The 14,821-nt window shown below is 29.7% G+C and overlaps 1 protein-coding gene across 7 annotated transcripts in view; it reads left to right on the top strand.

Moving 5' to 3' along the window:
- Nucleotides 1-4,411: 4,411 nt before the first annotated feature.
- Nucleotides 4,412-14,821, top strand: part of LOC106792520 (nuclear factor erythroid 2-related factor 1-like) — a gene marked incomplete at its 3' end in the record, with an annotated part of 40,437 nt that continues 30,027 nt past the window's right edge. Inside the window, 3 exon segments of one of the 7 annotated variants that reach the window (XM_014758974.1) lie at nucleotides 6,236-6,765; nucleotides 6,955-7,072; nucleotides 7,171-8,039. In XM_014758974.1, the coding sequence (XP_014614460.1) occupies nucleotides 7,575-8,039 (465 nt within the window). 7 annotated transcript variants of the gene reach the window in all.

Here is a 14,821-nt window from a genome sequence, read left to right as displayed (position 1 = left end):
GAAAAAAGATCATCGGTGCCGTATCTATTCGCGAAATGTAAACTGGTAAATGATTTAAAAGCGAGATATATTAGTTATAAATATATATATATATATATTACAACAACAACAACAACAACAAAAATGATTAAAAATATAAAAAGGGAAGGGAAGAGATAGAAAAGAAATTAAAAAGAAAAAATAAAACAGAGGTTTAATAATGAACGGTGAAAAAAAGAACCCATTGAAAATATAGGACAAAAATGTGAAAATTAACCCGAAAAAAAAAATAAATAAATAAGGGGGGTGGGTGGGTGTTGAAAGAGAAAGAAAGAAAGAAAAAAAAAAACGTACCGTGTGTATATGTTATTATCACGCGTATAATTCGTATTCGCTGCAGGTTGTTGGATAAACGGGAAAGATTGTATGTAATTAAGTAAATAAGTAAATAAATAAATAAGTGAGTAAATAAGTGAGCAAGTGAATAAGTAAGTAAGTAAATAAGTAAGTAAGTAAGTAAGTAAGTAAGTAAGTAAGTAAGTAAGTAAGTAAGTAAGTAAGTAAGTAAGTAAGTAAGTAAGTAAGTAAGTAAGTAAGTATTTGAGTTAAATACTTATATACTTACGCGTGTTTGAACGTGGATCTGATCGTTCTCCGTGTGTGAACTAGCCATATATAGAAAATTGGATATTTTATTATGAGAGAAAAGTGTATAGATTTATATCATCTTGTGACGCTTTGTACGGTGTGCATGGAAAACAAAAAAATAAAAAGAAAAAAAAAAAAGAATTAATAACAAAAATAAAAATTAAAAATAAAGAAATGATGATGAAGATGAAGATGAAGAAGAAGAATAGGAGAGAAAAGAAAAAAATAAAAAGGCAAAAAAAAGAAATCAGAAAACACACACGTAAAGAGAAAATACCATTATTATTATTATTATTTTAGGAAATTTAAGTAATGTCGTCGTGCGTCGTCGTGTTCTTCATGAGTCGTAGAAAAGAAAAGTTTGTTTAACGAATGAAAAGAGAGAAAACGATAGGAGAAATTGAACAAAAATATTGAAAAAAAAAAGAAAAAGGAAAAATAAAAAGAACAAAACCGAGAGAAAAAAGAAGCCGTCTAAACGGTGCCGAGATTACACGGGGAGGGGTGATTTAAAAATGATAATATTAATTAAATAATATTAATATTAATAATAATAATAATAATAAAATAAATAATAATAAATAATAAAAAAAAAAAAAAATAATAATAATAATAACGATAATGATAATTAAAAATGCAAAAAAAGCGGTCCTAATCATTGCGCCTCAACGTTTAAAAAAATAATTAACAATTCCGGTCGCAAAATGAGAGACCCCCATCATCGTCATTTGTTTCTCACTCCTCTAGTTTGTTTCTTATCCTCTTTCCCTTTGCCATTTCAATATTCTTTCGAATATTTTTCTCCCCTTTCTCCCTCCCCATCCCTTGTCTTCTTCTCTATTGTTTGTTCTTTTTCTTTTGGATTTTTGTTCTTGTTAAATCATTTAGTTTGTAATCGTTCACGCGAAAGAAACGTTCGTTCCTCGTTGGGGCGCGCGAAAAACAAACGAGAGGGGAAACACACACAGACACGTATTCTTACATAAATACATAATAAATATATGTGTACAAGTAAAATACATAGACACACATACACATGACAGAACACCTGACATATAAAAAGAACAAATTTTTTGGCGAGCGTGAGTGGAGGAGAAAAAAGAAAAAATCAAAGCAAAGCAAAGCAAAGCAAAGCAAAGAGAAAAATAATTCCTACTCGCGAAAAAAAAAATACGAAAAGTCTACTTTCCTCGCTATACTTTTACGCGTCTCGTTAATCTTCCACTGCCCAATCGTAATCTCCGATTGATAGGAAATGTAAATCGACATTTTTCGAAAGATTTTTTGAATCTCATCGAATTTGTCGATTTTCATCGGCGTTCATGTTAAAATATTTTAGCACTTGTTAGTTAAAGAAAGATAAACGTACACGTTATTATTATACCAACGTTAATCGATGCCAGAGCACATAAATTGAAGCAACCCTTTCTCTCTCTCTCTCTCTCTTTCTTTTTTTTCATTCTTCTTTCTATACATTTCAATCTATTTCTATTTACGTAAATCTAACTTTTCCTTATTATTTTTATCCAAATTCTATATTTCTTTTGTTATTATTTTCCAATGCAGCAGACGCCTTTACACGACTGCCGATAACGCGAAATTTAGCTCGACGATATATTTAAATGCGTGTTTTTTAAATCGCGGTAAGCTTGTCGTTAAAATTCGCGCAGTGTTTTACCTCGATTTACTTCGACGAAAAAAAAAAAAAAAAGAAAAAAAAAAAGGAGAGAAAAGCGAAGAATAATTAGGGAAAAAGAAAAACAGAAAAAAAATACACACGCGAAAAAGAATTGATAAAAAAAATGGTATAATACAATACGCGAGATACGAATGAGTAGAAAAAATGACACGCATAAATAAATACATAAAAATGCATACACACGTACACACGTACACACGTGCAACACTCTCTTAAACATAAATACTTAAGAACAAAAATTGTATATACCGGCAGCGTATCAATCTTTCATCGTCCCATTAAAGTAGATTTTGATACACTCCAACGGCGAATTAACGAATCGACGCACAACTAGATAACCTTACGTGTAAATAGCATATTTTTTCACTTAACGGATATTCTCTCTCGTTAAATATTATAAACGTCGCTCCCAAAATAAAATTAATGGGGTAATAAAAATGTGCGAAAGAGCGAGTGACCGAGCTCCGATGATCTTATGGGGGAGTGTTATTGGCCTACGTTTAAAACACGACACGACAAGACAACAACAAGAACAGAACAGAACAGAACAAATAACAGTCATGTATTATCCGAAAGTATTTCTATAAGGGCGCGTGCAATATTTCTCATTGCTTTAGTTGACAAAAAAAAAAAAAAAAAAAGAAAAAGAAAAGGAAAAAAAAAAAGGAAAAAAAAAAATCGAAATCGCACAGACCATGTTCCTTTGTAAGAAAAATTCTGGGTTATACACGTCCAGGATGAAGAAAAGAAAAAATAAGGATAATCGGTTGTCAATGGACGCACGTGTTTATGTATATTAATAAAATATATATGTTATTCGTAAATCAGCGATAATAATACGATCGCGAGAACAATTTATTGTTAATAATTTTGTTTAAAAATAATTATTTTCTTCTTCCTAATAATACAGGATATAAATATGTATGTACGCGTGTGTGTGTACACGTAATTAAAATACAATATATATATATATATATATATATATAGATATATATTTATGTATATTTATTATGTACATACGTATATATTATGTATATATAAGATAATTTATTATTATTATTATTATTATTATTATTATTATTATTATTATTATTGTTGTTGATTTTGAGCATTAATTCAAACCTTTGCGAGCGATTTCCTTAAAAAACCCGATGCAACTTTCTAACGAAAGACTGGACAACCAGAGTAATCAAGAGTACATAATACTTTACGTATTTTATGCAATCACGACACGATAAACGTTTAAAACGTCTTTAAGAGAACGAGGCTGTCTTGCGTCGTCATATTTATGAATGAATTATCGATATAACGATATATTGTATACCGTTCTCAAACTGTACTGTTGTCATAGATATTTTGTTGTATAAAAAAAAAATATGGGCGATAAAAAAAAAAAAAAGAAAAAAAGAATAAAAAAGATATGGAACTACGACGAGATATGTACAAGCATACAAAATGAATATATTATATGTTTAATGTAAAAAAAAAAAAAGATCTTTAATGATGATATATCCTTTCATCGAGAAAATGATCAAACGAATTAACAAACGCGAAATCAAATTCGTGTATTGTGTATCGAATCGAGTTTTCCATTTACATTCATATTACGCGCGTTACTACGCACCTCTTGGTGACGTAATACACAGTTTTATATTCTAATCATCTTATTGAAAGACGAAAAGACCAACAACGGCAGTTTGATCGACGCAATATCAGAGACCGCTTTTCAAACAGTATCCATTATCTTCCTATCAGTCGAGAATTGAAGAAAAAAATTTACGGAAAAAGTACGCGCAATTTTCGAATAAATATAATCATAAATAATATTATAATTCCGTGTTAATTTAATACAAGTATATCGCCGATATTATTGTGCTGCACATTCTTTCGTCCGGATTTATTTTTTTTTATTTTTATATATATATAGATATATATATATATTATCTTCCCTCTCTCTCTTTCTTTCTATTTCTCGATTTCTCCCGATCATTCAGACTTTACGTACGTAACTCGCGATCAAAGTGTATCATTATTTCTCGTAAGAAAAGTGAAGAAGAAATTGGATCATTTCGATCATGTTCCAACACGAGGATCTACCATACATGAAAATTTTAAAACCGTGCCAGGATCTTACATCTCAAATGAAAATAATTCAAGCCAATAATCAGGTAAGTTATAAACTGTCAATCAAATATATTTCTATTCGCAGATCATAGATTCTCGGGTTTGTAGATTATCGATACTAATCGATCTATACTGGTTAAGTAAACAATGACGTTTTATAAATAAGCGCGATCTAGCGACTTTGAATAAAACACATTGAATCAAATACTTTGCCAACTTGGACATAAATGCTTCCAACTCGATTACTAAAAACCACGTGATCTCGATGTACCAAAGGTCGATTCCTTTTGCAACATCGAACACGTCTTTCATCAGTATCCGACGAGTACATTGTACACGATACATTTTTAATTATTTTTCAAATTAGTCAATTATTCCTTCTCACTTCTCTTATTTGCATTTATTCATTTATGTTAATTAGATTAACCTTTCTTATCGATTCATTTTTTATTTCTTTTTTTTTTTTATTTTCGTTCACATTGCATGGATTGTTCCAATAAAAATAACTAAATCAAAATTGTAATAGATCTTTTCGTCGTATATAATCGAAAGTGTTCTTCATTTTTATCTCTTACGAGAAATCCAAATTAATATTCGTTTCAAGTAGTATACGTTTTAAGAATTGATTTTTTTTGTTATTTTATCTTCCATTTATTTTCTATTACTATCAGAATCTTAAAATATAATGACTAATCAAATTATTTTTATTAAGTAAAATTGTGATACATGCGTATCATGTATTTTATTCGTAATTATGTACTCGTACGTAATCGTACCAATTTGTTCTGCCAATCGGTCATTTACACTACGAATATTTTGTTACAAAGGAAAAATTAATTAAGAAAAAAACCAAAAAAAGATCGAAATAATTGAAAGATGATTCTTTGTTCTTTTGTAATCAAATTGATTGGATAAGCTTCGATTAAAATGTAAACGAATGGGCGTCGGAAATGAAAGGATAATAATAGATTTTTGTATCGAAGGTCGAACAACAAAAAGATTTGAAAATGAATGCTAGAACTTTATCGTCGTTATCAAGTAAAAAACAAAGTATCGTTTCGTATATTAATCGACCATCGGTAGTCGCGATTGATTGCGCAACTTTGAACTCTCCTTGGGAATAAAAAGTTGTGAAAATGAAATGAAAAGTTAGAATGTTATATAAGTATCATCGTATAATATCTTTCCACTCAGTCTACCGAATGATTCTATTCGTTCATATATAACAGTGGATATTTTACGAATCATGTTATCAATCGTGGATTATATTATTACAATTTCTGATGTGTTTAATCAACGAATACAAAAAGATTTACTATTTTAAAGAGATTATTTATCAAATAATTGCATATCATTTTGGAATAATAACAAATCTGTGACTCTATTTTTTTTAATTTAATTATTATAACTAATCAATATATTAATATTAATAATATCAGAAAAATAATATTGAAACAAAAAAAAGGAACAATTTGTGTGTTTAATTATAACAAGTGATTTGTTAAGTGTGAGAAAACTCAATGTATTTATATATACAATATCAGAAAGATATTTTCCAGGAATTTAAAAATGGCCGCCAAACGAGCTTATCTTATTAATCCGTTGTACTCGTATAGGAATGTAATTCTTATTACGTATTAATAACACGTACATTCTTATTGAAGAAAAACAACTTTCATTGTTCTTTGAAAGTAAGAAAAAAAAAACTTAATTAATATTGCAACAACGAAAGAAACGGTAACACACGTCACGTATAACTTTTCAATCTTACTATTCGCGTTTATATTTCTCGCGCGCTTTCTTTAACTTATCGACCAATAGGAGAGTTCGTAGCGGGTGGCGCGAAATTAAACAAAGACGAATCGTGCAAGTAGATTATCGAACAATCGAATAAAGTGGGAGAAAGTAAATTAATCGCGCGTAAAATCGAATTGCATTAAATATTGCGAATATTTCGTGTAATAGATATTGATATTTATTTGCTTATAAGTATATATAAAAGAAAGAAAACCGGGGAGAAATGTATGCTCGTTGCGGCCCTGACGTACCGCGACGTTACCGGAGTGACTGCTGAGTCACATATCGTCGACGATCTCTCTAAGCAAGGTGCACTCTTACGTTTCTGTCAAAGAAAAACATCCAAATTTGACTGTCGTGTTTCGTTATAATGTTTCATCATTAGATTAGTGTCGTGTATATTACAGGAATAATTGAAATAGTGTAAAATATTATTTAACGAATCGTCGATCTCAAGGTTATAAAGAAGGTGTTAAAAAAAAAAGAAAGAATAAGAATAGAAAATATTTGAAGACCCGGTATAGTAGTCGATGACCTGGTCATCCTACCTGTTTTTTAACGTATTTCTATTATTTTTACCTCCCACTTTTCTTCCTACCTACTCACGCCTATTCGTGTATGCATGTGTGTGTGTATGTGGCTATAGGTATACATATATATATATAGTTAGTCTCATTTTTTTTTTTTCATTGCCTACCGTTCCTCAGTTAAAAGAGATACACAAGGGCAAACTGGCAAGCGTTAAAAATCCTTGAATTATCTTGGATGAAAGGAAAGGCACGCGTGGGATGTGCGCAAAACCGTGTTGAAGTTTGACTGGAGAGAGTGCGTGTTTTGAGGTTATTTTTGTATCAGTCGTTCGTGTAACTGACCTACTACATCCACCTAAAACTAACTGAGAACCTTTATTTTCCTCCTGACAGTCGTACCGAGAAGACGTTCTACTAACTATCATCTTCGAAGATTAAACTGCGAAATCAGTATTGGCAATCTTCGCAGGAGTAAACAGCAACACTGTCCACAGTGCTACTTAACCTCAAAGTGACAATCTAAATAACTGCTTAAAAAAATTGTAATCCAGTGGCTAACATCGAATTTATGTCCAACATTGTTACTATATTTCTTGATAATTCTTCTATCGATATTGACACTTTGCCGAAGATAATAATAAGGACACTTTAAGCGGTATTTGATCCATGATCAATATGTCAACGTCATGGCAGGTATTTGATAATAAGAAAAAGCAACTGTGACGACACGTAAACGAATATAAAACTCTTTATAATATAAGTATACCTAGTGAAACTATTGGAACTCGGTGTGCAACATGTTGTGTCTTAAGAAGTTGTATAGAGAGGAGTTGTTGCAGCTTGCGCTGTTACTCTCCTTGTTAAGAGTGGACCCAGAGTCTTACCTTGGCTTTGATATACAAGCTATGGGCGTAGGCTCCTTGGATCTTCATAATGGATCTGGATGGCATACCGATGCTCATACGATTGTACATCGTCCAATGTTTGTACATCCAAAAAATCTAGATTCGGTGCTTTTAAACTACGAAAGGGATCTCTTCGAAGATTTAAATTCTTTGGGAAGGTACAATAGAATGAACTCGGGCTCCAATGATATACACGCATACTTATTGAACGTAGAGGATACAGGTAGAAATGCTGCTACGGCTGGATCCAGTTTACCCATTTCAACAGGAACATCAAGCAATATGACATCTCCTGATTCTTCTAGTTCCTCTCAACAACCAGCAGAACCTATCGGTGCGGCAGAACTTACTCAAGAGGTATTTCTTTTATGAATTGTTATAGCTCATACAATCGAATCGCACACTTATGTTGTATCCTATTATTTTTTATTTTAGATACTGTTATCTATTATCAAATAATTATGTGGACATCGGCATCGATGCAATATTCTATATTTAACAGTCTCATCATAAAGTATTATAAAGCATAGCATAGTGACATGTCGATGAGTCACATATATATCCTTAACTCTTCGTAGCACATTCTGTTTAGTTATACAAAGCTAGAGACATTAATATAATGTGGCACAAAGTTATGAGGTTTCTAAGCTTTACAATAGTTCTTTAAAGCTTGAGCTTGAACACGTTAATGCTTCTTTTTTTATCTCATTTTATTTTATTTTTATTTTATATTTTTTTGTTTTTTTTTTTTCTATTTCGTAAATAACAATATTTTTTTGATACCAAAATGTATAAGGGTCTTTGACAAAACATTTTAATTTGATTTCATGTTCATGAGAGGAAAAAGAATAATGTATTAGCGTATTGTACATATATATAAAAGAGGAAAAAAAAGAAATGATAAAGTATTTCTTTTTCGTACTTAAAAAAACATGTTTAAAATATTTTTCTTTCTCAAAATAGAGTGCTTTTAAAAATCAGAAATAACCGTCCTGACACTGAAACGTCCGTTGCAACCGTTCCCTCTTTCTCGTACTCGTATAATCTCGTAGTGTAAATGACCTCGGAGACGCGTTTAATGCTACCAACCCGAATCCTTCTAACAACCTTGCAATACGAAAGCATCTTATCGAACTTCTTTAAGAGATATTAATATAATATGAATTATATACTTCTTGGTTATCGAACGTTACGTAAAACCATTATTAGTCTTGTAAATTGTTTGATTATTATCTATTATCATAGATAAAATAATACGAGTTGTATATTTTTTTTTGTTTTTTTCTAAAAAAAAACAACAAAAATGCATATACGTTGAAAGTAATTCAAATACAAAGTAATGGCGAGTTATCTATGTTTTTTTTTTATTTACTTGATACAATAATTGTTAAAACGTTTCGACGATAAATCGTGTGTGATACAAATTTTTATTATAATTTGTTCTTTTTTTTTTTTTATATATTTTTTAAGACGTACGAATTTATTTTTATTACAAATAAATTGACTTTTTCCTTGGATAGTCGATTAATAATAACACGTGACCGTCTTCTGCATTTATACACAGAAATTTAAATAAGTACTTTTTTTTTTGTTACGTAGTTACATTTATATCATCGTTGACGTAAATATTTATACAGGTCGGTTGTGTCAATCGTTACGCATGGATAATTATTATTATTATATATATTTATGATATAAACGAACAATGAAACATCTAATTAGTAATTGTATACGAATACACAGAAGTTTGTTTAAAAAGAAACAGATTAGAAAAAAAGAAAAACAAAAACGTTTGGATAAAAATCAATCGCGTTTAGGGGAGAGGGAAAGAAAAAACTCGTCGCGTTTTGTCATAAAGTTTAGAAAATTAGTATAATTTTGGTGTCGGTAAAGGGAAGAGGGGGGGGGTGGGAAAGTACATCGATAATCCTTGGGATAGATGAGATCACTCGCGTGCATGAAATCACGTGTGAGTGCACGACTCACCAATACTTTTCTGGATTAGTGGGCCACCTGTGCTAATAACCTTCGTGTCTTTACTTAGGTTGTATACACGTATATACTTATATGTGTTTGCACCTCGAGAAAATGAAACGATGATCCTCTTATTGCATTTTAAAGGAACCAAATCCATGATTTAAATATATCGAGTCAAACGAAAATATATTTTTTGTTTCTTAAATAAATACATTTTATCTTTGCCCATTTATTCTTTTTCTTTTTTTTTAATAATTACCTATACTTAACGTTTAAATAGGTGGGTTCCGATTAAAAAAAAAAGAATAAAAAACAGAAGAGTACATAAAAGTTGGTGGGTAGTGGGGGTGGTGGTATTATGGATTTCGAACAATTTTCGTGCAAATTATCATTCGCCCGGCCTCGATAACGAAAATAATTACAAGTAAACGCATACATGCATGCATTCATAGATAGGTATTTTACGTTAATAAGTCCATAGTCGCAGTGGAAAAAAGAAAAGCGCGAAAACCAGACGTGACCTCGTTTTTCCTGAGAATTACATGGAAAACTTATCGTGGTCGTGTATTTCGAATACTTCTGAGAGAATCCCGAATTAGATTTGTCCTGAAATATCTCATTATTTCAATCTTCCAGGTGTGTGTGTGTGTCTATATGTGTGTTATATTTTTTCACGTGTTACATATATATATTTTTCGTAGCGGTGAGATTCATTCGAAATTTTCTTTTTTTTTCTTTACGGAAAAATCCAATTTTTTTAAACGATACTTCTTCGAAACTTTTATTGCCAATTGAACGTGCCAATTTTCTATACGCGTACGTTTGTTTTCACCGTAATTACAATTCACGAAATTGCGATTCAAATTGTACTTTCACGTTATCATTTTGTTGCTCGGTATCGCGAAATTTCTTAAAATTATTATACGTGCTTTCGTATTACAACATAAAAGAGAAACATTTATTTTTATTTTATTTTATTTTAGTATTTACAGAAAAATATATACTATACATACCTACATAGTATGTTTAGTGTATCGTTAATATCCGTAAATGTGTGTGTCTACTACACACACTGTTAACATCAATGTAAATGTTAATACTTATGATAAAAATTATCGTTCACTGAATTATTCGATATCGTGGATTTTTATCAATAAAAAAAATTCTTTTTTACGTATACGCGTATCATTTTTTCTTTTAAAGAAAATAATAAAAAATGAAATTAGGAAATATAGATTATTTGTAAGAACGATTAGAGAAAAGATTAACAAAATAGAAAGAAAGAAATAAAGAAAGAAAGAAAGAAAGAGATAGAGGAAAATCATTTATATTCCTTTACGATTGGCAAATTGCCACGTGACAAAGTTTTCTCTTCGTCTTTTCCACGTGCACGAATCGTATTTCGTCGTTGAAAGCTGACATAGTCAAAAATATCTGCAACGTTCCGATGCGAGAGCAAAGTTCCTTCGTCCGTGTCTATGGCTCATTAAATCCAAATCAAAAAAATCAATTCTAAGTATAATTAAATCAATAATTAAATTTTTTTTTTTGGTAAAGAGAGAGAGAAACAAAAAAAAATAATTAACTCATCAAAACGTATTATTAAAATACAAATTAATTACCAGGAACGAAAATCAACGATCATTTTATATCTAAAAATATTTTTTAATAATATATATATATATATATCATAAACTAATTATGATAATTTTTGTCTAGTAAGAAAATCGTTGCATCAGTTATACGATTGATTATTATTTTTCTATATTGATTTATTTTATCGATCTAATATAATAATTAATATTTTACTACTTTCAAAAGAATTAAACGTGCAATCTCGTAGCTTATAGTTTTCGATTATTTAAGATTTGTTTTTAACAATAATGCAAATTCGTTTCCTCATCGATCGGCACATTTCAATTGTTGATTATTCACGTTAGGATGATATAATTCAATGCAAATGAATTTTGTAAATTGGATACACGTGTAGTATGATAGTAAACAAACAAACAAAAAATAAAAATCCATAATACGAAGGATATCCTACGAGAAGATTATAGTAATTTTTGGATTTTTTGCTCATTTACACAACTATTAACTCTGGATGTGATAGCGTAGATCTTTGCTTCTATTAATTACCATTAGTAGACGTTTAGCCTTGTGCCAATTCAACAAAGTCGTTGCTTTTCGTTCTCTTTTCATCATATGCCATAAAAATATATAAGGTTTACCTTGGCTCGAAATCATACTGATCACGTACGGAAAATCATTTAGATCGATACGATGATTTTTTTTGAACGAAATAAAAATCCATTCTAAATATCATATTTATCGTTATTCATATAATTGTATTTTCTTTGTTTGATAATCCGGATGAAAAACATATTAAATTAAATGGTAATTTCCATGCAATATCCGGTATTTCCATACCCGACCCGATCGAATATTCATTGAACATAAATAATTATCATTAATTCCAGTTACTTCATATTAATGTCACAAACATATATCCGGATATATTACTTGTGTTTTTTTTTTTTTTAATCATAGATCCAGTAAAGTACTTGCAGCAAGCAGTCTCTAATATAAATTTAATAATAAAATATAACTTAAAGGATTTTTTTTTATACAATGAATCTTTATTGTTTTTTTAATCGAATTAGTCTTGAATAATTGATTGTTTGATTTTGTTACGTTTGACATCGGAAATGACGAAATACGTATCCATAAATTTTCATAAATCAGCATAACGAGTATACGCAAATGATTATCACCTATTGACCTGGTATCAACTTGAAAAAAATAAGAAACTCCTGTCTTTTAATTTCCTTTCATTGCAAATATCGTCAAGAATACCTTGATCGTCTGATGTGCAGTCTTTATATATGTTCCTTGAAGTGTCGATGATAAAATATTTGTCTCTTAACTTCGGAATCGCGTATCTTTCTGAGTTTTGTGAAAAGAAAAACACGAGGATGCTTAAATGCAAGAAGAAAAAACAACAAAAAGTGGTCTCAGTATACGTGCTTGGTGGTGATGATGGTGATGTACGCCAAAAATTATTATTTTGAAACAATAACAGATAAACATAGTTTAACCATAGAATTACAAACTTATTTTTTAAACATTCAAACTACAAACTGGGCTATATATATTTTCCCCAAAGGTTTTCTAATCTTAAAAACTGTTCTAATAACAATAATCAGACTTTTAAGTATATGAATTTTGTTGTTTTCTTTTCATGCATTTGTTTTTTTTCATGGTGAAGAGTAAATTCAATTTTACTAAAGTTTAAACTTCATTTAATTTAAGTTTACCTGGGGTATAGATATCTAGTTAGTAGTTTTAGGGTTAATAATAAGAAATTAATTTTTGAAAATATTTAAAGGGATTTGATTTCTTTGTATTAAAAAATGATTATCGTTAAAATAGAATTGCATTTTCTCTTGAAATAATTGTTCTATTGCATAAGAAATATCAATAATAATAAAACAATAATGATAAATAATAATCGATCAACAAGTCTTCGATAAGAATGCAACGATTAAATTAATTTCCGTTCAATGACCACTACCGAGGATTACTACAATTGAACTATAAATTAATTCCTATATAGCGTCTGTGTGTTATTTCGCACTTGTTTATTCAATCGATCGTATTTAAAGAAAATTAATTTCACTTTAAAAAGTTTTCTGCTTTGAAAACGTCACGACAAAATTATACTTGCAATAGACAATTTATATAATTATAAACAATAGTCTCGAATTTTTTCCTCTTATCTTTGTTTATCGTTCGTTAAAACAATCCTTTAAATAATTTTTTTTCTTTTACATATGTTCACCAATTACGATATTCCTGTAAGTCGAATTATTCACGATCGTCGTTTAGAAATTCGTTAAATATTTGCAGAAGAAATAAGCAAATGTGTAGCCAAGTTCTGCTGTTGTTAGATTTGCTGGATTTCATGAATCAGAGATACGAAAAAACAGTGCCAAATTGTTCATCGAATGTTCTTCAATTTTTCCTTTTTTTACGTATAGTTCGTTATTTGAAAACGTAGATAACATTAAATTTAATACGCGTTTGTTGGAAGAAAGTTATAATTATATTAACGAAAAAATGTGAGTGAAATGAAAAGTTAACAAACAAAGAAAAAAAAAGTATTAAACGAACAGTATCAGACACACACGTGAACAATCGGGGTGTTTGTCCTTATTAATATCTATTGTTTTGGAAAATACCACTTGGGGGTGGGTTGGGGAGGGTAGGGGGTGGAAATAAAAAGCAAAAAAAAAAAAGGTTTTTCCGCAGTCAAGGTTGCCGAGGTCGGAAAGCAAGAACTACGCGATCATTTTAAAAATAACTTCTTCGATACACCACGTTCCTATTTTCCAACGTCAGTTTATCCGTTCGCGAGTGCACTGTTCTTATAACCTTCGAGAATAATAATCCCACGCAGCTTTGTGTATAAATTTGGACGTCGCGATATGCGCTTTATTGTTTGTTCCTTTTTTTCTCTTTTTTCGACTATCTGCCGCAGATATTTTTTTAGATTTTTTTTTTTTTTTTCTTAAATATTCTTTCTCGCGTGCAATAAGTCATCGTCGTTATTAATATTATTTTTTCTTTTCTTTTCTTTTTTTATTTCGACACGTTTGTTTATTGCAACGAAATTTTTCTTCTTTTTTTTCTTTTTTTTTTTTTTTTTTTAATTATTTCTCAATTCTTTGGTAAACAATAATTATTGCAATCGATGTGTTTTAAATGAATTTTGTACGGAATAAATAATCGAAGAAGAGAAATTTTAACCGGCCGAGCTGCGTAAGCTGGTAAGAAAGATTCCTTTTATGCCAACGATTGAAAAAGTATCCTAACTTATTCGTAATAGACATACAAAAAAAAAAAACGAACATTTATTTTCTAATCTAAGCAACCCTGTGTTATCGTAGAACAAAATTAAAAATCTAAATATAAGATAAGAGAAGGTATTGAGGAAACAAAAAAAGAAAAAAAAAAAAAAACAATTAATTTCTCAAAGACATATCACATGAAAAAAAAAAAAAAAAAAAAAAAAAGAAGAAAAATTTCGTTGCAATAAACAAACGTGTCGAAATAAAAAAAGAAAAGAAAAGAAAAAATAATATTAATAACGACGATGACTT

Source organism: Polistes canadensis, unplaced genomic scaffold (genome assembly GCF_001313835.1).
Source record: "Polistes canadensis isolate GaletaPanama2010 unplaced genomic scaffold, ASM131383v1 scaffold_454, whole genome shotgun sequence".
NCBI lineage: Eukaryota > Metazoa > Arthropoda > Insecta > Hymenoptera > Vespidae > Polistes > Polistes canadensis.
This window is presented reverse-complemented; position numbering and strand designations above follow the sequence as displayed.